Below are 25,196 nucleotides of genomic sequence, written 5' to 3' on the forward strand. Positions count from 1 at the left end.
GCTGTATTCCAAACGGTACCTTTATACAAAAAGAGACAGAGAGAGCAGATTCGGCTTGAAGATCGAAATATCAAAACGATGCCATTATATCATCATTCGCTATCCGACTTCGCTCGCTCCAATACAATGTACGAACAAATACGATCGAATTGCACAGTGGACACGCGAATGCACAAAATCATAATGAATAATAATGCAAAATGATAATGATATAATGGGCGTTATAGAAAAAAAGTGTCCTGTTTTTATTTACATTCCGTCACCATTTTTCATAGACTTTGTATGGCGGTCGCGGAATGGAAAGACCGAAAAATGTATGGAAATTTTGGGACACTTTTTTTCTCCTATTAGGATAGAAATAGCTCGTGATTCTGAGTAGAAATACCATAATAAATCCCAAATTTGAAAAAAAAGTGTAGGGGACAACTTAAAAAAAAACGCCCTAATGAATTTTGACATCAGAATGTAAGTTTTAATTGGCCTCTGGGTAGCTATCGACTATCGGGTGAGTGTAATTCTATGTTATGTACTTCTATTATACAGTAATGACATTGACCCGCGACGGCCGTGGTCCCGGAAGACATTTCCGGCTAAAAAAAGGTAACAAGAAATAAATGACGCGGCAGTCAAAAGATAATAGTGATGACTCAGTGACCGGAACTTTGACTAAGGAAATCGTTATCACTAGGTTTAATTCTTTATAATATGACAGGTACTTTCCCAGACGTAAGATATCATACGACATGTTTTTCTAGAGGGCTTCTTGTAATTGATAACAAGTAGACGAAATTATATACTTACCTAATTAAGTTTATGAATAATTGCTAAGAAGTAACAAGAACTTAATCGCGTATCTAAGTTTTAAGATTTACCTCCCACGTCGATGTCGACATCTTCTCCGAGACCACAGGGACAACGCCGTCCTCGAAACGAAAATAAAAAAGAAAAAGAAGACCATTAACATTAGGTACTGTCGGGGTTGTTTATCCGTGGATGTAATAAACTCCTTAGAACGTAGTGGTTATATCCTCTTTGCTTAAAACTGGGTACTAGTATCTATAACCAAATACATTTCAGTGCAGCTGACAAATTGGACGTGCGGTCTGCAGCTGCAGTTGGAAAAATCCACCAAATACGCAAACATCATCATGCTACGTGCAGTCGGGCTTGTCATTCATTTTACTATGGAATTTGACAATAAGACCGACGCGTTCAGGCCGCTGCAGTAGTGTCGGAGCAGTAGTGCAGCTGCGGTCGGAAATGGAATGTTACCTTAATGAGTGACGCTCGCCACCGCGTTACTGTGTCACGATTGGAACGTTCAATCCGTCTTGCATTTTCTCTTAATAAATAAGCAATTGATGGCAGTGACAGTTACTAGGCCGCAGCAGTAATGCCGCAACAGAGATAGAGCTACAGTTGCCATCCGAACGTCACCTTTATACTTTATTTATTGAAATGTATTAAATGTAGTCATTTAATACATTTCAATTTTATTGAAAACACTATTACATTCTACAAAAAAAAAGTAAGATTTCTACTCTAATCATTTGAACATCTAAAAATAATTCGAAAACGACACAGACACGTTTACTCTCGGGACTGTTCGGAAGCCATTTCACTGCGCAAGAAATGCGAAAGGCGTAAAATTTTGATGGCTCCCTCTCGCGTTACGCTCACGGATTTACATATTATTGACTCTCGCGGATTGCCTCGAGCTTCCGAATCTCCCGATATATAGGATAGGAACTTTGTAAGTAGACTAGGGGTAACAGTCGCTTGGTCAAAGCAGTACTTATACACATAGTTATCACAGATATCAATTAAGAGTTTGTATAAGCAGTCGAGGCACTTGTGCTCGGTAAGGCTACGGTCTACTTGAAGCCCCATAACTTACTTTACTTTAAAAAAGTTCGTGAAAAAATTAAATGCCTTTCATAATGTAGCAGTCACATAGGTACTACTAATTTTATTTTACCCTTTGTTGTTGTTGTTGAATTCATTATTGCATTAGAATCCACTGTATTTCTGTGTAATTATTAAATAAAACACGTAATTAAAACATGGTTTGACATACTGTATGTTTTTCTAAAATAAATATTGGAAACCTGATTCTTTCAAATCTGGACGTTCTTGGGCTCATTCTACTCAGAATCGACAGCATTCTCCATCCCGCCATTAAAAAAAGATGTCCCAAAATGTCCATTCCATTACGTCACGTGTCACGTTTTAGTATGAGAAAACTTTTCACTTGTATGGACGTGACGTAGTGGAATGTACAATTTTCATACAAATTTTTGGGACATATTTTTTAATCATCAGAATTGAATATGCTAGTGATTCTGAGTTGAAAGAACCCAAAAACACCAGGATCTGTGAGAATCAGGTTTTCGATATTTATTTTAGAAAAGGCCCTGTGACTCTTGCCAACAAGTAAAGCCAATAAAATATAATGAACAACATAACAAGCAGTATGGAATATAATAATTACAGAATAATTTAAGTTAAAATGCATTCGCCTTATAAAAAAAGTTTATTTCACTCATGTTCAAAATAGTGTTACAAAATTTACCGCAACAAATTTGCGTGTCTAAAATAGGAATTGTGTTCGTTGGACTGTGGACATTTTCCGGTCGTGGTAACAGTAGTAAAACTTGTGCAAAGACGTCCGCAGCTTGCGTTAGAGAAAAACGCACAATCCCTACATCCTTGATTTTATAATATTGTTGGTATAATTAACGGCCTGGTGTTTCTGCATCGAAAACTGTGGAACAGAATGAAAACTGCGACAAATGGGGCCCACATTTTACCAAATACACGTACAGTTTTATTATTAAAGGTAAACACTATTTATATTTACCTAAGTATATTTCAAATTCTAAAATGCAGAAATGCAAGTTCAAAAACAGTACATTTTATAATTATTGGGGATAATGTTAATGACATTAATATAATATCAAAAAAAATACACACATCAGCGTCTATATACTGTCTCGTTAGATACCTGTCTAATAAAAATGATTTAAACCTATAGATCCAAAAACAACAGGAATCTACTTAAGTAGTTGATGTTTTTTGTTACCTACATGTCTTTTTAGAGTATTCATTACTGTGTGTACGCGATCAATCTATGAATGCAGCGTTTGTAATGTGTTGTACTTATTCTTATTTATTCCTCTTAATACCTTCCTTTGGAAACGCTTACTAAGAATTGATAGAATTACGTATAAACAAGAAATGATTCTATCTATTATACTTATAGTAGAAAAGGTAACTATGTTTTGCACTAAATGAAAAGTAGGTAAACAGATCCGAATTCTCGTTTCGATTTTTACTTTTCCTTTAGTAGAATCATCATTTCTCATTTCAATAATATTGTTTAACATACTGCTTTACTTAAGAGCTAATCACAGTGTTATAAAGAAGCCTCAATCACGTCTTTAAATGTTGTAAAAATACTCTGAATAAACAAAAGAACACGTCACTTGTAATACTTATACAATCATCTTTACAACGATCATAGATACAAGAGACCATACAAAATATCTACATTTGATAATAAAATAAATAAATATTATTAAATATTATAGGACTTTCTTACACAAATTGACTAAGCCCCACAGTAAGCTCAAGAAGGCTTGTGTTGTGGGTACTCAGACAACGATATATATAATATACAAATACTTAAATACATAGAAAACAACCATGACTCAGGAACAGATATCTGTGCTCATCACACAAATAAATGCCCTTACTGGGATTCGAACCCAGGACCGCGGCTTCACAGGCAGGGTCACTACCCACTAGGCCAGACCGGTCGGTCGTCAGAATAAAAGGAAAATAATTATTACATTATCTACATTTTCGTATCAAAAGGATGGTTTCTGGTTGGATGGTGCGTATATTTTTCAGGCTTAATATCTAGACCAGGTAATCTTAATTAAAAACCTCATTACCTCCGTCTACAACAAGACTTTCATATTCACTCTGCGAATTAATGTAACTATGCTATATTGATTTTTTTATTTAAGACGTCTACTGTTTTTTAAGGCACATTCGGATTTTTTTTTAATATGATGTACTTAATCACAGTTACAACCATGCTTACGAAAACGAAATGAGAATGAAAGTGCACCGATATAGACTGACTGTATATATAACTACGGAATCATTATAAAACCTTGTCTTATTCAGTGTTAGGTCTTATTTTTGGTAAGTGCCGAGGTAGGCGTTGCAGCTTGGGCAGTAGTGGTCGGCATTCCTACAGGAATCCATGCAATAAGGCACGCACACGCAGGGCCAGCAACTGCAATATAAAAATATGAACTTATATTACATGGCAAAAACTAATAAACTTAAGATACCTACATCTAAAAACAAATAACTACCTAATACTCGTACAACAAACACAACAAATATTAATAGAGCTTATTAAGATATGGATTGTTCATGTGGTCAAACACAGCAGCTAAAATATTTAAGACAACGGGTGTCAACAATTGTCATTCAATGATACAAACCTAACACTACCAACGTATTTACTAAGCTCTGAAGGCCTGTTCAGGAACAGTAATTGCGTCGTCCCAAACTTAAATTGATATTAAAATATTTACGTTTTGCCTGCTTACTCGAAAAAGCCAGCCAGTCAATCCAGTTTATACAAGTTATAAACAGGATAAGTATAAAAATGAAGGAACTAAGTACTTACAGGAACAAAAACAGTAGCAAGGCGATGACGTGTGTCTTTGTGGTTGCTTTATGATCCACCCGTGTCACAATAGAGGCGTGGCATGACGGGCAGGTGAGGTGGGTGGGTTCAGGACCGACTGGGGCAACGTTCATGTTGGATCTGCAGGAAAATTAACACAATTTAAATAAATCCATAGTGGTAAAGTCTCCAATCCTTATAGTATTTTTGAACACACTTGCTTGCAATGTGGAACTTATTGAACCGCTTTTAGGTTCATAATCCGAAATATTACGCAAGTGTGCTTTTTCATTTTATTATAGCACTTGTGCGGTAATGTATGATAATCTGATCGAGTGGGTTATTCCCACTAGTTACCAACAAGTTGTTACCAGTGGTAACTACTGGGATTTTTCTCTCTCTGTTTTTAGTTACAAAAATAAGAGTACTAGTTAAGTAACACATTTTTGGCTAACAAGATGTAATTGATGTTTGAAGTAATTAACTTTGTTAATTAATGTTATTGCTCCTATTATGGATGGTAATAAAAACATTTGCTCTATTAAAATGATCCAGCCGTTGTTTACTAACACGCTCAGAACAGAAGACAAGGTCACGGTCAATTTTAGACGCGCTATATACGCGGCGCCTCTTGAATTCTGAGGGGCTGCGGCGAAAACCGAAATTCGCAAATTGCGGGGATCTTTCTCTTTCACGCCAATGAAGGCGTAATTAGAGGGACAGAGAAAAATTCCCGCAATTTGCGAACTTCGATTTTCGCGGTTATAGCCCTGAACACACGCGAAACGTATCTTATCTGTAATTTATTTTTACCGATGGTAAAGTCACCTTCTATCTTATTGGCAATGTGCGAAGTCGGTGGAGGGGGAAGTGGCGCTGCGGGCTCAGCACGGTTCCATTTTTATCGACTATCACTAAGCCCGTCACTTTCGCACTTACATACTTGTTAGAACGTGACAGGCATGGTGATAAATGATAAAAATGCGACCGTGCTACTAGGGCTGATCGTCACAAACACATCTTATATGGAATGTCCGATATTAGTACTAGCGGCAGCCGCTTGAACTAATTTTACTCCATAAGATTTAACGTAGAAAGTCCGACAAAATGAGGGCAGCACCAGTCGTGCACGTAGCGAATACCTTTAAACGAGCAATTCTTGTATATATATTTTTATTATTTATTTATATGTATATTTCGGAGATCTCGAAAACGGCTCTAACGATTTCGATGAAATTTACTATATGGGGGTCTTAGGGTGCGAAAAACCATCTAGCTAAGTCTTACCTCTGAGAAAACGAGCATTTTTGGTTTTTATATGTTTTTCGAGCAAAGCTCGCTCTCCCAGGTGAATACATGCGCGTATTAATATGTTTAACTAAAGTGTAATTCTATGGAACTGGCTAGCTATGTAAACAAACCGCCATATTGAAATTGTCTCTGAATGATGAATTTACTAGTGACTTTTGTTTACATAGTCAGCAAATGCCATAGAATGACACTTTAGGTAGATAATTAAGATACATTTATAAATTTTAACATATACCTACTTATTTATTCAAAAACACAATCAATATTTTATTTTAGATGTTTTACTATGATGCAGATTTTTTACTATGTTTGTATAATATAATATAGCATTCACATCGTATCCACTAAATAATTGTAAATAAATACGCGGCCTATCTAGGAGTATGTAACTCACGACTGTAGTAGTACAAGAAGTATATTACCGACCAATTTTTATTGTCCAACTTGCCAAATAGTAATGCTGTAGTGAAACTATAAAAGTTTTTCGGATTAAAGACAAGGAATTAATCGCGTATACATATGTTTATTATATGGCCTGAAGTAACCTCACGTTTGAAACGTCAGGCCATATAATAAACTTCATTGATATGGCTACGTAAAGTCCGTCAACCAAATCTTGTCAGTAGTAAAAGGCGGCAAATTTGAAAAATCGCGGGTTAGCAACACTGTGTTCGAATAATTCCAAAATGCGTGTCATCTGTGTTTTATCTGTGGAATGTGGATTGATGAATGACAGCCGTCACCTTATTTGTTTTCATTTGGTTTTCATTCTGAATCGTTTCTGTTTCAAGAGATATTTCTGCTGTCACCATTAAATACCAATACATTAAATAAGAATAAGCAAAGCTAAGGGGCCTACAATGTACAATCATGCTCGTTGATGGTAAACATTACTAAAAATTGAGGTTATGACAAGTACATACTGGAAGAACTCTTTCGAACTTTTAAGATTATGTTCAGTTTTTTTGTTTTAGGGTTAAAAGGCATAAATAAAATTAAAACGTATGCCTAAATCTATCCAAACAAGACCATAAATTGTGTCCTGGAAACCGTCCATAGGCCCACATGTCTAATATTTTCAGCAATCAGTTGTGACTATTTACAAAGATGCAATAGAATACTACAGAGTATTATGCTTGGTTGTAAGTGACCCGGTAACATTGGTAACTTCATTATATTTTTTCAATTAATGACCTGAATTATAGTGTAAGCTAAAGTGACCCTTATCTTATTTACCTTTAAATTAAATAAACACCCAAATATCAGTTGTTTTATTTTTAATATGTAATCCTATTGTACAATATATACCAATCAAAAAAATTACACAGGTATGTCATATTCATGCAGTCATCATTGTTTACAGTAATAGTACTACGAGTATGATGAAAAGTATGATAGATAAAGGTTACGTTTGTATGGCGACTGCAGCAGCGTTACTACCTACTGCAATGTTACTGCTACGTTTACGCGGGCAGTGTCACTAAATTTCCTTACATGCGGTCGCAATTAGAACTTTGAGGCCGTCACTTATTTTATAAAGGAGATTGAGTCAGACATCAACGTCATACCATAATTCATCACTATCAGCAACGCTACTGCAGTCGCCATCCAAATATAATCTTTACGCAAATAATTATGCTACTTATATACTTACTAAGTGGTGTTTATTGTTTTCTTTTTGTAACCTTATATTTTTGTCAATGAAATTATTAGTGCCATAGAAGAACGATATTAGTCTTTTACGTTATGTAGTTATACAATGATTGTCGCATCAATAACCAATTGCATCTATTTATTTGATAATTTGTCTTATCGACTTGTCTTACTCACTATAAATTACACTTGAATTAAATAGATTAGATAGAAAATGACATGCTTTCGCATAGAAGTGGTGAGCCATGTTTCCACTGAAAACGTTAGTCATCAACGACTGTTAATCTAAATTCCAACTTATTTTTCCAGCTTGATAGAGAACATTATTGAACATCCCAAAGATTGTGAGAATGGTCCTGGTATTTATGAAACCACTAGCTGTTGCCCGCGACTTCGTACCCGTATTAGTATATTTTCCCCATACAAACTTTGGACCCCCATTTCACCCCTTTAGGGGATGAATTTTGAAAAATCCTTTCTTAGTGGACCCCTAGATCTTATAAGGAACTTACTTGCCAAATTTGGACTTTCTAGTCCCAGCGGTTTGGGGGCTGTGCGTTGATTTAAGTCAGTCAGTCAGGTCTTTCACGTTTATATATATGACACCGTAAGATTGTGAACCCGTTAGTTTATAATGTAACGTAGGTTAGGTTAGATTATAATCTCCCTACCGTCAGTTTATAATGTAACTAGCGAGATTATAATATGACGAGTGTTTACAATTTTACGGTGACATATATAGATAATATCTGTGAGACCGAAAAACAAAGTTGTTTATTGTAAGAGTTCAAGGCCTAACCCCGGGCGGTGCTGGCGACATCATGCCACCACACCTCAAACCTCAACCTTCGACGTCTGAATAAAGAAGACCTCCCCAGTGCATGCCGATACGTACTAACCATCAGCCACTTTATAATGGTATCTTCGGGAGCCATAACTTTATCAAAATGGTACCATACCTATCTTCTACGTTCACAGTGTTTTTATTATTTTATCTTTCACAAACAACACTCAAATTATATCAGTCGAGAATTCGTTGTTTAAGTCATTAAATCGAATTAGGAGCTGGTGGAAAGGCATTTCATTTTTATAGGCTTCTGTACGGATATGATGGTCGTTCTTGTCTACGTGACAGCGTGATAAAACGGTGTCCGTCACTTTCTTTCCCACGGTGTTAAACAGTGACAGTTATTTTATCACGTGGATAAAGATGGATAAAGCTATCCATAATAGGCTGGCTGGGAGCTACATAATAGGTATGATAAAACTACGTTGGCAGCGAAATCTCAAAGGCGCGGTTTGGGCGCGGTTAGTTAGGTACCTAATTAATGCCATAATGATTATTGTGGCGGTTACCTACAGATGCCTACAGCTAAGTACATCATTATTATGCCAGAGTAAATAAATACCTACCACTGGTATCTTTTTAACCTTGGTACGGCGCGTAGACAGACAGGATGATGACTTTATTTGTGTTCCGATTAAATATTATTTATTCTTATAAAAGTAAAATATTACTATATACTGCAAATCACATATTTTGTAGATCACTGTACATTTTTATCAAACATTATAGAAAAAAAAATCTCATATAAGTGAAATGTAAATTTATTTTAGAGAAAATAAAAAATCTTTAACCCGAACTGTTTGCCTCTCTTTTTAACAGCGTTAATCACAGTAGCGAGTAGACCGAGGCACAGAGGGCTACTATACTGCGACCATAGAAATGCGATGGTCGGTCTTTATGACAGAGAGGCAGATGCACGATTTATTATTTACATCGTTCTCAATAATGTTAGCTCGTTGTACAAAGCTGGTTTCTCATCTTGCGGTAAGTCTCTACAAGTTGACAGGCAAAAGCTAAGAGTCACAGATAACATATATCGCTCAAAGTATAGTTTTGGCGGGCTTTCAATAACTGTCATTAGAACTAATATTACAAGCACCTTATGTTGGTTCACTGTATGGCCATATTGTTTTATTAAACCGTTACGTTGATAAGCTTGGAATAATACTATATAATATAAAAGTATCACAGAATATTTAAATGCTTATATTCGGCCAATCCTGCGGTACAACGCGTCTCTGCGTTTTAAAGAGTTAAACATAAATAATCCACATTACACATAATGCACCACAGAACAATAGACAAAAGAATCAATATTACTCAACTTATGAACTGCATCATTACAGGCATTCCTCCAATGCCTGCAACGACTCACTCTTATAAACTACATCAATACATGCCTTCACATGTTATTGACTCACTGTTTCTTACAAACTACATTAATGCATGCATTTACATGTCATTGACTCACTGTTACATCAATAACGCTTTCACATGTTATTGACTCACTGTTACATCAATACACGCATTCACATGTTATTGACTCACTGTTACTTATTTAATACATGGTTTTACATCATTGACTTACTGATACTCACTTAATACATCAATACATGGATTCACATGCCATTGGCTCACTGTTAATCACTTAATAGATCATTACATGGACTCACTGTTACTCATTTAATACATGGATTTACTTCATTGATTCACTGTTACTCACTTAATACATCAATACATGGATTCACATGTCATTGACTCACTGTTAATCAATTAATACATCCTTACATTGACTCACTGTTACTCACTTAATACATTAATACATGGACTTACATGTCAGTGATTCACTGGTACTCATTAACTATACTTATCAATACATGGACTCATGTCAGTTACTCACTGTTACTCATTTAATACAAAAATACATGGCTTCACATATATCATTGACTCATTGTTAATCACTTAATACATCATTACATTGACTCACTGTTACTCACTTAATACATCAATACATGGATTTATATGTCAGCGATTCACTGTTACTCATTTACTATATCAATATATATCAATATATGGACTCACGTCAGTTACTCACTATTACTCATTTCATACTAAAAACACATGGATTCACATATATCATTGGCTCACTATTACTTGTTACATCAATACATGGACTAACATGTCATTGACTCACTGTTGCTCACTTAATACAAAAATACATGGATTTACATATTATTGACTCACTGTTATTCATTTATTACATCATTGCAGCTCTTCATCTGCAATGCCTCACTGTTAATGTATGTACGTACCATATAATATAGCTCACTCAACTTTAATAATTGCATGTCTTTTGTACTAAATCACTCTATTATTTTTAGACAAATATATTTATAAATTCACTCTTACAAATTATTATAAAATATTTTTCTACTCCAGCACTTAAATGTGTCAATTAAATGACTGACAGTGATATCTAAAGCAATGTCATTTGAATGCTTTGTCTATAGGCTCATAAGATGACTGCTAGCAGTCATCTTATGAGTATAATACAACTGCTTTATTTTTTTTAAAGATACAAGTTCCGATCATCTTGATTGAAAGAGGTATGTTTTCATTTACAATAATATCTCTTTTTTTTTTAAATAATAACTCTTTTTTTTTTAAATAATAACTCAATTTTTTTTAAATAATAACTCTTTTTTTTTTAATAATAACTCTTTTTTTTTAATAATAACTCTTTTTTTTTTTTTGCTGCAGCTGTCATAGAAAAAGTAATGTATGCAACAGCTCATAATTGGTTCTTAAAATTCTCGGATCTTTTTTTACAAAACTCGACTACGTCTCGTTTTGTAACTTCGACCCTTGAATTTTAAGAACCCTTATTATATCACTGTTGCATAAACTACTATTTTCTTCGTCACAAAATTCTCTGACTCGCTTTCAGAAAATGATCATGGATACCTACATATCTCTTAATAATATATCACAAATTTCTCTGTTTCACTCCAACAAGTTGTATTGAATACATCTTTTATGACTCGATTATATTTTTTTTCTGGCTCACTTAATAACATAAACATATTATATGTAATAACATGTTATAATAGATATGTACATCTTTCACAAATACATTGTTTATAATATTCATATTACTGTTACTCTTGTAGTAATTCTCATCACAATTTCAACAGAAAGATAAAACAACACCTTTATCATCTTAAATATGCAAAATTTAAGTTTTCCATTTTCTTGTCCCTCTTGTATTCCAAATTATTATCACCAATATTAACTTGCTTAGCATTTCAATTTTACAACAGGTATGAATATCACTTTATAATTAATAAACCTCAAATTGATCACAACTTTTCACAAGTATCATTATTATCATGTTTACCCTTTGCTTTCACTCTGAATCACTATGTATGCATACTAGTATACTTCTCTCACACTTAAGTTCTCTTGTACATTGTAACGGCTTGTTAAGTAATAGGAGTATCTTCCTCTCTAAATTCTACATTAGCTAGTACCGAATGTAAGCTTATGTCACTGCGCATCTCTAGGTATGAAATCATGTTTGATAACTATGCTGCATATGGCAATACAACCACTTACTACTTTAAATGTCAAGCAAAGTTTATATATTCTCAAATCATCCTAAAGTACTAGTCAACGGTCAGTATTTTAATAATTTGTAGCATATACTTTACTTCCATAAGACCCTAACCGGCTCCAGGTATAAATTTCAAGCATCAGTTTCTCTCATTGTGCTCAGATGCTCAGGCTATCAAAATCAACCTGTGCCTAAGCCTAGTATTGTACTCTGGTGATATACATTGACTCAAAATGGTTAGGTATCTATTTTTTCTACCTGTTACCTAAAACAGCTTTATTACTGGATATCTCACACCTCTTACCTAATGCCATTTTATCATAATAATAATTCTCTAAGAGCTGTCCTATCCCAGTTTCAACATATTTGTCAAAAGTTCTCCATAATATTCACAATCATAATAATCATTTATTTGTCGCAATCATTTATTCTTTGTCACAATCATTTATTCATTAATGAGGAGCTATTTTTAATTTATATGTCCCTTCCGGCCATGTGAAAATAACTGATGGCTGGCGTTGGTACTTGGTACCATCTATGTGAATGAGATGAATGTTAGAACAATCCCTCCACTTATTCTTATGTGTGCGTCTTATCAAGAAACCCACTCACTTGTCTTTATGGTGTACACCACCTGCACTTCACTGTTCTTACTTCCTCTATCACACCTTGTATCACAACCATGGCATCCTTCCATATTTCACTTAATACTGTTAAAACGGACAATATAAAAACAAATCAAGTACCTACACATATAGCATGATATTTACAGCCAGTAATTCAGTGTGAAATTCATAGGTAACAATTATGAACCAGATTTTCCTTGAAAATTATTCCCATTAACAATCAATATGCTCACGAAAAGCCAAACACATATTATTAATCACTTAAGTATAACAGCTATTGGTGTTAATTCACGACACAAAACAAATCTCGCAATGTTATCTTAGTGTAAAGTTTGTTCAAATAGGTTAGTTTTCCTTATTCGGATATCACTTTCTCCAACTCCCAGATTGTTAGTAGCTAATCAATCGCTCTCCTGACTGCCAAAACAGATGAAAATCACTGGAATTCTCTGACCACTGGCTCCCAATCAGAGATGTACAAAATGGTTTTAAAAAAGCATTTAAATACAAAATGCAAAATACTTTTCAGATTTACTATTTCAAATGCAAAATACCAAATAGTTTTGCGTTTTGTATTTCAAATGCTAAATGCAAAATAGGTATTTTCAAAATACTTTTTCAAAATAAAATACCTTTTGAGCAAATCTCAGATATTTTTATTTATTTTAGGTATTTATCATGAGATATAGAGACACAATGCCGAGCCGAACAAAAACGTCTAATATCATGGCATGGCACCTTATGCATGACATTTTGGTCATATTTATCAGTACGCGTATCAATAAATTCTGTTATGGTATTAATAATAGTCCGTCGGTTCCTCTCTCTGCGGCCCTGACCACCGGCAGCTTGGGCCCTGCCCAGCTGCTGGCGGCACCCTAGGTCAGGTTTTTTATAATGTGTTTATAATATTTTTTTATATTATTTTTGTAAGTGTTTTTATATTTTAATTTTATATACATATTGTAAAAAACCAACCTAAGAAGAGAAATAAATAAAGGAAATAATACTCACTTAAAATAATGTAAAAAACTAGACTAACGAAAAGAGAGCCATGGCTCCATTTTGTGACTTGTGTGGCCATTTATTTCGGTTGATTGTGCATCTAGTTCTTATTTTATTATTATTACACTTTTCTTTTATTAATAACAACTGGACTGGTATTGTTAAAAAGTGAAAAAAACATCAATTTTTATTTATTACGCTTTTTAACAATACCAGGGGGCCGATTTTTTAATTTCGATCGCTCGATTTCGTCACTCGAAAATCGGTGGAAAACGGCGAGATGCTGATTTTTGAAATACGAGCGATATAAATTGTGAATTTAGTGGTATTGACCACTAGTTTTTGATTCTATTAGTAGAATTTACATGCCTAGTAGTGGAGATATTACTGAACGAAATACACGAAATCGAGCGGTCGAATTTCAAAAATCGGCCTCCTGGCGCTGGCGCCAGGCGCTAGCAGGCGCCTCTATCGGTCAAATTCGGCAATACAAGCGTCATTCGTTCATTTCATTTTGTTTGACTGGTAATGTTGGCTAAACTTAATCACAAAGTATTTTGCATTTTGAAATGAATATTAAAAATGCAAAATACGTCTCGAAAAGTATTTCAAATAAAATACAAAATGGTTTTTACTAAAAGGCATTTAAATGCAAAATACAAAATAGGTATTTTGCATTTTGTATTTGCATTTTAAATAGAAGTATTTCAAATAAATCGCATCTCTGCTCCCAATCTATAGATTTAGCGTCTTTTCCAACTGGCGGGCGTCGGTTTTAAAGCAAGCTGGAGCAGCTTATCCCTGCTTCTGAATTGTTAGCTCACCCTGTGGGCCTCGCTCTGGGGATTCGTATACTGCTTAAAAATGTAAAGACGATGTTCTTCTTGACAGGTTTATAATTAATATTCGTTGTACAAAGCTGGTTTCTCATCTTGCGGTAAGTCTCTACAAGTTGACAGGCAAAAGCTAAGAGTCACAGATAACATATATCGCTCAAAGTATAGTTTTGGCGGGCTTTCAATAACTGTCATTAGAACTAATATTACAAGCACCTTATGTTGGTTCACTGTATGGCCATATTGTTTTATTAAACCGTTACGTTGATAAGCTTGGAATAATACTATATCATATAAAAGTATCACAGAATATTTAAATGCTTATAATAAGCTCCCCAGTACCTTAGCTTCACAATTGAATTTTTTTGTCACCGTCCTAGCTTGGAGCGGCGCTCTTTATTGCTTGAAAATATTAGAAAATCTCGCATTTTAAATTTTGTGTTCGGCAGGTGAGGATTGAGTGACCACCAAAGTTTGTTCACCTCTCGTGCCTTGAAACAGTTGAAACACTTGAAACCAATACTTAAGATGATGATGTTAAGTCTGTTGTACCTAATGTGTGTTTTTTACGCCAAATAAATATTTTCTATTCTATTCTATTCTAAGTATTACAAGTTATTCATCCCAAAACTTCATTTTACACTTCACACATAGTGTATAGGTACCTACTTGTACCTACTCATGTATAAATTTTCAAACAGGCCAGAATACTGACTACTGCGATACTTATAGAAATATGGATAACTCTAACCTTAGTTATGTGATCAGTTACCTCTTTTACTGAACAATACGCAAGCATAGTACGGTTACCATCAGTTTGTCACTGACATAAACGCCGTCGAGAACGTAATTTACTTTCTATACATCTCGCTCGCACTCGCATATTAGTGCAAACGGGATGTAGGTATAGAAAGTAAATTACGTTCTCGACGGCATTTATGTCAGTGACAAACTGATGGTAACCGTACAGCAATACATTTAGTTGACCATAGATATGACACCGTAAGATTGTGAACCCGTTAGTTTATAATCTAACGTAGGTTAGGTTAGTTTATAATCTACCTACCGTCAGTTTATAATTTAACTAGCGAGATTATAATCTGATGAGTGTTTACAATTTTACGGTGACAGATATATTTTATTTCGTTTTGATTTACCAATGTGTGAATAATGTTACAGGTAGGTATTCAATGGATCGATACACTAAAAAACGCAACCACAAAGACTATGGTAACCCAATACAATACAATTATAACCTCAAACAACATCATAAGTGTAAGGCCTGAGTGGACGCTCGAGTTGGGCGTGCAGCGGGGCGGGGCGAGCGGCGTGCATGTTGAACAAATGCAAACGTATCAGTAGCGGCCTTGCACGCTGCTCAGATCACTTGTGAACCCGACGCCCCGCTGCACGCCCCGCCGAACGCTCCGCTCCGAGCGTCCACTCAGGCCTTACACTTAGATAGGTAGTTAGTTAAATGTTATCAGTATACAAGCATTGACTGTCTCGTGCCAAGGTCACTTGTCTTATTACCGACTTTCCAGGGTGCGTATAGCCAACGTGCAATCGTTAATGCTCCGTAGCGAACGATACGCAACAGTCACTGTCGCACTAGTGGGGAAAAGTGATAGAGAGAGATGACTACGATACGCTACGGAGCGTTAACGATTGACACAATGGCTACGCGCCCTTGTATTAAACAAACAACCATAAAACATAAGTGGATAAAATTATATTTGGTTAACGAACTTTACAAAACACAGTCATTCTTATTTTTTTAATTTATATATGTTGTAAATAGGTATAATCTATAATTCCTTGACTCATGTTAAAGGCAGTCAAAGTAGGTAGGCAAACTACCTGTTACCAATATAAAGGCAGCGACAGCTTGTGACAACTTACTAAAAAATGTTAAGTATAATTTTATGTAAATTAAGTTGTATTTCAATGAATAGTATATTTCTGGTATCACGCCTAGCAAAATGTATGTGTTAACTAACACATGATATAAGATGAAGTTTTCTTAAATTAAGTACTTGCCGTCGTGGGTAAATCTACCGTTCGACGGCAAACTGTACAAAATGCTCAGGCATCTTAAAATAGTGCTATCGCCTAACCTACATGCCCAATTTACAATCAAATAATACTTGTTTTTAACAAAAGTTCTAAAAACTGGGTATCATTCCCATGCCTAAATGATAAACATAACTTATCTAAGTCACTAACGCTACCGAATAACCGGATATAAAATTATAAAAATTAAAAACTCACCTGGTATACCGGCTGTCACTACAAAAACACTATTGCCTACTTAACGCCACAGAACGGGCGCGCGCTCGTGATGGTGATTTGAGACTAGCGGTACCTAGTAGCGGTAAGCTGAGGGCCTACGGCGAACCACGTTCGACGTGTTGCCTCTCTGTCGCACTTTTAAATTTGTACATAAGTGTGACAGGGAGACAACACGTCGAACCCCTCTGGTGTCGTGCTGTATGCAGGCCTGCGTAGGCCCCAAAGAGACGCACGATGACTCATCATTGACGTATTTAATACTAGCCAAATAGACATATGTATCTATTATTCTTCTTAAACTTTCAATCTCGATTATCGTATTTTGTTTGCGCGCACATGGTATTTGGCTATACCCTATACCTACATATAAGAGATCATGTGGTTATAGTTGAAACAAAGAAATAATTGGTTAAGGCCCCGTGTGTTCACTTGTTCAGGTTCTACTCTCACTCTCACTGAGCGAACGTGAGCGAGACGGCTGCTGTGCGTGCCCGGGATCGCGGATTGTTTTGAATTGTAATTTTTTGTTACATACTTTTAACAAAAAAAAAGTAATCTATTAGTACGATCAAAAATTATTTTGATCATTTTTAGAATACATTTTCGTATTTTTAGCTTTTGTGTAAAAATTGTTACAAATTTTTTGGTGGTTTCGAATAACGTTTTGAATCGATGAAATTCTTGAGATTGCTATTCATGTAGCACGGAAATATTAATTATGATGAGTCGTGTGTTTTCCTCATTTTACTTTTATTGCACTTTCACTATCATGTGAATACGAATAGCAGTATGATTGTTATACAAACTAAACCCTGCTATTGTCGACATATAGCCATATAGGGGAGCGGGGGGCTTGTTGTAACAGTTTTAGGAAAAAGGCCTGTATTGTCTAAAATATGTATAAGATTCTGAGTATGACGGTTTGTAAAGTATTTATTTAAGCACTAATTCCGATTACAAAATAATTTTAAATGTTTACGCATCTTTTACACCAGACCCTTTTTGAAAAACTGGGAGTTGTTACAACTTACCCCGTAATTGGGGCTTGTTGTAACAGTTTTAGGAAAAAGGCCTGTATTGTCTAAAATATGTATAATTTAATGACTCTGAGTACGAGGGTTTGTAAAGTATTTATTTAAGCACTAATTCCGATTACAAAATAAATGTTTTACACCAGACACTTTTTCAAAAATTTTTTGTTACAACTTACCCCGTAATTTTTTTTCAATACCTGGTCGAAACAGAGCTCGTATGCAGATCCACTCGTTTCGATGTCTGGCGGGGCAATGGCGGTGTTTACGTTATTCCTCGAGTCAGGCGTGTCTGACTTCGCGATTTCGTCGCTTTGCTACAGGTAGCTAAAAGTACATCCGTTCGGCCCCAATTTTGGGGAAAGCCATAAGCCGCGCGTAGCGCTGTCGCCACCTAGCGGCCATATTTGTGCTGATCGTAACAGACGCGTTTTGTTAGAGAGTGAGTCTTCTGTACTTAGTACTATTATTTATTCTGTGCTCGAGTTATAAGAAAGTCATTCAGCAAAAAAAAGTGTTTTTAATTCCCCGTCAAAATTGAGCGTTACTACTTACCTCTGTTACATTAAGCCCCCGGCTCCCCTACCAAGTGGCTGCATCTGTTACTGCGTTTTTAGAGTTTATCCTTTTGTTGTATGTATACTGTATACCACGAGACACTCATTATTTTGCCAAATTTCATGTTTTGAAATCAACGGGAACTAGGGACCGAATAAGTTTTTTAAAATGTTGGTTTTTAGGGTTCCGTAGCCAAATGGCAAAAAACGGAACCCTTATAGATTCGTCATGTCTGTCTGTCTGTCCGTCTGTCCGTCTGTCCGTCCGTATGTCACAGCCACTTTTCTCCGAAACTATAAGAACTATACTGTTGAAACTTGGTAAGTAGATGTATTCTGTGAACCGCATTAAGATTTTCACACAAAAATAGAAAAAAAACAATAAATTTTTGGGGTTCCCCATACTTCGAACTGAAACTCAAAAATTTTTTTTTCATCAAACCCATACGTGTGGGGTATCTATGGATAGGTCTTCAAAAATGATATTGAGGTTTCTAATATCATTTTTTTCTAAACAGAATAGTTTGCGCGAGAGACACTTCCAAAGTGGTAAAATGTGTGTCCCCCCCCCCTGTAACTTCTAAAATAAGAGAATGATAAAACTTAAAAAAATATATGATGTACATTACCATGTAAACTTCCACCGAAAATTGGTTTGAACGAGATCTAGTAAGTAGTTTTTTTTTTATACGTCATAAATCGCCTAAATACGGAACCCTTCATGGGCGAGTCCGACTCGCACTTGGCCGCTTTTTTATGTATACATATCTAAATGATTTTTTACAGCCGCAAGAAACAGCAGCCTCGAGAATTTTATGTAAGTAAAGGTCAACTCGTTACCATCACGAGGTCTACAGAAAAAGTATCTTCACAGACGAAAAATCCTTTTTTCCTTTTGAGGAACAATCAGATTTTTGGGATTATTCCGTATGTACCTCAATTGAGATTATCTTTGTGATTTCTTTTTTTTTTCATAGTAGGTTTGTTCTTTTAAAAACACGAATGATGAATGGTGAAGATCTAACTTATTTTTTAGAACAGGTTGCAAAATACCTGGTTTTATAGGTAATATTGTTATTAAATTTTACTTAGTAGTTTTGATCGTAACTTCCTGTATTATAAAGTAAAAAGCGGAAATCTTTTTTAATTGTTCTGAAACCAATATGTTAATTAAATTCATCAATTATTATTTTTATGTCATGAGGAAATAACAATTGCCTGAAATTAAAAACCTTTTGTAACAAGACCCCGAAAAGCCCGGAAAGGATTTTTAAAACAATGTGCAATAGGCCCTGTTATTCTTTAGGTGACACATTAATTTAAAGAACATTTAATATAGTTAAGTAGATTTGTTTTCCCATAGCATTAACTAGTAAACTGGACTTTTGTATGACATACCTCGCGGCGGTCTCGCGTGCTCAAACGGCTGTGGTTTTCCGGGAAAATCTTTATGAAACATCACAAGTTTCATATGTAAGAAATGTTCTTATTTTACATAACGTGCGCGTAATTTGTTGGTATGGTATTAAATTTTTACAATTTTAAGCTAAACATGCAGAGATTTTCGGCAACTTACGTATAAAACATCGTAAACTTTTTTTTCGAGGGTTGTTTTGATTTTCATAATTCAAAACAACCCAAAATACTATTACCCATACAAAACAGGTGCTGTAGCAGATATCCTCAAAAAAGCGACTTTTTTAAAGATTTTGACCAAAAACAGCCAATTATATATTATGGATAGGTGTCATGACCTACCCATCCATTTGTACGAAGTCCAAGATAAACAGCGCCGATCAATGTGTACAAGAGGTTAGCCTGGTGATGGTGACCTTACGTGACACATATTGCCACCCCATTGTTATTGGACATTATTGCATGTTAATAAATATTCTCGAGATCATTTCACATAATAAAGATTTAACATGCAATGTATATTATTCATTTTTACAATTTATTTATTTTAAGAAATAGAAATATTATTATCTTTTAAATTTATTCTACTCATTTAAATTGCGTATTGTTATTTTTATCTAAATTGCAACCTTGCAACACTTGATGAAATGTTGTTTAAATATGTAGGTACCTACTTATTTAAAATTAACTAATATGTTACCAAACGAACCTAGTTATTATTCGAATTTTATTTTATATTACGCAGGTATATATTTTGTATTAGGCTTAGGTACTCGATATGTTTATCAAAGCTCTTAATATTCAAAAACGAAGTAAAATAATTTACGCTAAAGAGGAAAAGAAAAATAAACTGTTAAAATTAAATAGTCTAATACATAAAAAAATAACACAATAAATCTGCGTATTACACGTGCTCCTATAGTGTGTCAAAGGACTGTCTCATTTCAAACATAGACAGAGAGAATCATACTATCTTTGTCTTACACTAGTACTAGCACCCAAAAGAAAAGGATGAGTATAGTTTTTTGTTTTTCTTTACTGACAAATTGGTTTGACCATATGTTAAATACCAATACTTTTTGCATGTTTTTTTAAATATGCAAATATATACCTACTGAAGTAAATAATTATTAATAACAGAAAACAAACCTCGTTTGTTATTTCAATATAACTATATTTGTTTGCCCTATTTAGGAAACTAGCTCGTTCATACCACTCCTCTAATTTAGGTTCAAGGTTAAATATTCGTGGACAGGAGCAACGTTAGCGGCCAGGGGCCCGTTTCTCAAAATCTTGTAAGTTGTAATACAAGTGGAAGTCCCTTTCTAACAAAAGCTGTCAAAAAGTGACATCCGCTTTTATTACAAGTTACAAGCTTTTGAGAAATGGGCCCCAGAGCTAAGGTTGCAACCACAGAACAAGTTAGAATGGCGATGCGAGCAGGGTACGTTTCGCCGCCGGTTTTGAGCAAACGCTCGCATGCTACTCGCCCGCGCTGACCGAAAGCGAAGTAAACATGCCTTTTTGCGCCGCAATAACCTTCAGATTAAGAAGCCAGACATCATATCTGTCTAAAGGAGGCGTATCCATTCACCACGCACACAAGGCGCTAGCTAGTTTTTACTACCGTTGCGCGAGTGTTAGTAAATGTGGAGAGGAACGAGCGGCGACACCGGTTCCAATACTAACTGCGCGCGATAGCCATTCTAACCTCTTTAATATTTTCTGTGGTTGCAACAGCGGGAAACTAGCGACGGTGACGCCACTATCAATTTCCTTGATAAAATAAGTAACGTAAATTAGTAGAATGATAGGCGGGTCAGCACAGTTCATAATGTATGAGAGCTCTACATGAATTCTCACACTAGAGATTTTTTGAGATGTGATAACCTATGTTGCAAATACTATATTAAAAAAAAAATCTCCACAAAATATGTCACATGGTTTTAATAAATCCAAACTATTATTAAAATAGAAAAAATATATCAAAACATGAATCCGACACTCGAGATTTTTTAATATGCAGTTCTCAAACATATACTCATTATGTATTTATATTTTCTCCCAGCTTGACACCAAAACCAGCTCCCAATAATTTTCTTTATTAAAAATATTTTTTTATATAAAAATAACAACTATGTGTACATAACAATTACATGTTAATTAAGCTCTGTATATTTACTATATCCTACAAAAAAATCTCTCACGTAAATTAATCCATTTAATTACTATTAACCATTTTTGTTTTGAAAATGTTTTCGTTGCTTCGAGAAAATGGACAGTGGGTTTGTTTTTCACTTTCTCAAATCTCTTTCTCATGTTAGTGTAACAACAAAAAATCTCCCACGTATATGTAATATTGTATGGAATAAAACCATTATTAAATCATCCAAGCTATTTAAATTACCCTAAATGGCGGGTACTGATTCACTGTAGAGAACGTTTTATCGACTTCCATATCTCCGTCTCACGTCTCGCTTCAACAGCCGAGAGTTCGCGATCCGGTCGACCGTTAATTCTCCCATGACTATCTTACCCAGTTTCATCGGTATGCGTTGCGCGCTTACTTAACACACCTCAGGCCAAGCTCCTATAAAACGCGCAATGCATGCATGCATTGCGGTATCTCCTATACGTCACATATGTCAGCTATGAGGCTATGACATGGCTATGACAGACTGTGGCAGTTAGTTCCAAACAAGTATACAGATTTGTCTACCCACCATAAAGTTTAGCGTAAAGAGAATATATCACTCCTTAGTGAAAAACCATACGGTTTGTGCGAAGTTGAGCGTTATGTCAATGCTAATAAAGATGATGGTTTGACTTACGGAAATGAATAATATAATATCATTTTATTTTATATTTCCAATTCCCGTTTCATTTACACCCAATATTAAATCTTTTTCCGTAATAAAATGCGTATATAATTACTGTCATCATCTGTATTTATTTTATTTCTTTAACCCCCGTTATTCATAAACGCGCTACAAACCTCAATTAGCTAATAATAGTAATAATCGTTTGTCCTTATCTGTCACTTTAACTTATGTATTTGTAAGTAAGGGATAAACATAATTGAACTAAATCAGGCCCGTAAAGTTTATGAATAAAGTGGTTAATCTTTATTGCACAAAAGAAAAACCTTATAGTACAAGAGGCGGACTTAATGCCATAAGGCATTCTCTACCAGTTAACGATGGCTTGTCCTCCGGCCCATTTGATCGATGACCTCCTTTGATTATTTATTTTTAATGGACGCCAAAATCCAGACAGGAACTTCGATTTTGACATTTACCACAGTAATGCAGTCGGTAGCAATGTCGCGCTTCAAAATTGCTGCAGTCGACTGCATTGCTGTAGAAAACGTGAAAAAGGTCATTCAAAGGGTAATAGGGTTATATACACCGCGGGATTTAATAACCCGAAAGATTTAAACCAACGATTTTAGAGCCTAATTAGAGTATATAAAGTTATATAACACATAGTCCAAAAACCCTTAATTTAAGAGATATTAATTATTTAAAACAAATCACAAGTAAAAAAATCTCAATTCTAACACACCCTTATGCGTGACGTAGCCACCAACTAATTTTACACGCAGACGCACTAACTACATGGTTATTAGCCAGTTTCACTTAATTAAGTTTGATATCCTACAAAAAGGTTTCACTACCGAAATTTTGTTCTGTTCTCAATCACGAGAGTACAAACTATTTACCTTTACGATAACTGGCTGATAGTTTGACGAAAATGACGAAATTGATGTCAATAAAATGACATATTTCATATGTCACACAAGATATGCGCAAGATAACATCTTTAAATTTGATTGACTGTAATAAATAAAATTCATTTAGCGGATATTCACTTTGTGTACGGATTTGGAAACCCGAAGAACTATGTGCTTCCGGCACGACGGACCCACTTCAGCCTAGAAGTTCGTAAATTGGCTAGACGAACAATACCCTGAGAGGTGGATTGGCCGTGGAAGCAACGTCCTAACCTGGCCCGCCCGGTCACCCGACTTAACGCCATTGGTTTTTTTCTATGGGGAACTCTGAAAGATAAGGAAGGAATACTCAACACCAGTGAACTCTGGAGAAGAATTATTAATAAAAATTCGAACGGCTTCCGAAGAAATAAAGAACACTTTTGTAAACCTAAATAATGAAATCCGTTTAAAATTAAATCTTTGTGCTGAAAACGGTGGTACACACTTCGAAAACCTAATTCATTAAATTAATAACAAAGCGTAATTGTTTAACATAGTTGTTTATTTTACTTTACTCAGTATAAATCAACACATCGAGAATTTAAAATACGTACTGATAAGCATGATCGATATTTTAACAAAAGGTCATTCAAGTAATCATCCCTTTCCAGCTGTAGTATGAGTTAAAACAATAAGAGGCATGATTTCTTTCGGATATAATCATGGTTAATGGCTTTGGTTACCTCACTCAAAGGAAAAGATTTTATCGCAAAGTTTCAACAATAATAACTGCACTATACCTACTGTTGTAGTAATTAATAGTTTTGATACAATTTGTGGTATTTTGAGGTGCCAATCAATTGAAATAATTTCAACGTAAACATGATCCTAGACATAACTTGACACTTCTTGTCATGGAACACATGTCACTGCATTCGCCGTGCATCGTATGATATCGGAGTGATTCATGAAATGTCATGCTCGCTCTCTGTTTCTCTACTTGAGATTAATTAAACTCGCTCACTCTCTGAATAAAGGTTTGTTCACAAAGAAGCGGTAAATTAATATGATTTAATTTGTACTGAAATAGTAGTTTAATTAAAATATATAATTGGACCCATGTTGATATAACATTATTTACTCGTACTGTCGTCAAAAATACGTGATTTAAATCTTTCGGGTTATTAAATCCCGCGGTGTATAAAATGAAATGATGCATTAATAAAACTTTAGTTAATTAACAATATTATATTAAATCATTAACAACTTTGACAGCACGATCTCTTCGCAGGTAGGTGCTCTTCAAGGAGTTTATATTACAACATTATTTCCAAGAAATAATCTCTCATTGTTACGAAAATGTTGGTAGGGTGGCTTTAGGTTACTTTTCGTTCATATCGTCTTGGATATGGGTGAACATGGTGTTAATACACCCAGTATCAATCAACCTGTAAAGATATTGTAGCCTGGCCTTTTCTCGAAAAGTCTTCTAGAAAAATTTACGCTCATGTCGTCTCGGATATGAGTATATTTGGTATCAGTGCATTCAGTATAATATCCTGAACACAAATATATGAGATGACAAG

The 25,196-nt window shown here is 35.0% G+C and overlaps 1 protein-coding gene across 1 annotated transcript; it reads right to left on the bottom strand.

The window, feature by feature from the left end:
* Positions 1 to 4,120: 4,120 nt before the first annotated feature.
* Positions 4,121 to 16,963, bottom strand: LOC134662928 (lipopolysaccharide-induced tumor necrosis factor-alpha factor homolog). Its single transcript, XM_063519233.1, has 3 exons — positions 16,871 to 16,963; positions 4,709 to 4,849; positions 4,121 to 4,306 (listed from the first exon to the last, which is right to left on the bottom strand). Exons 2-3 carry the CDS (start codon positions 4,840 to 4,842, stop codon positions 4,204 to 4,206), a joined length of 237 nt encoding a protein of 78 aa, XP_063375303.1. The 5' UTR covers positions 4,843 to 4,849; positions 16,871 to 16,963; the 3' UTR covers positions 4,121 to 4,203.
* Positions 16,964 to 25,196: the final 8,233 nt, after the last annotated feature.

This window comes from Cydia amplana, chromosome 3 (assembly GCF_948474715.1).
Source record: "Cydia amplana chromosome 3, ilCydAmpl1.1, whole genome shotgun sequence".
NCBI classification, from domain to species: Eukaryota; Metazoa; Arthropoda; class Insecta; order Lepidoptera; family Tortricidae; genus Cydia; species Cydia amplana.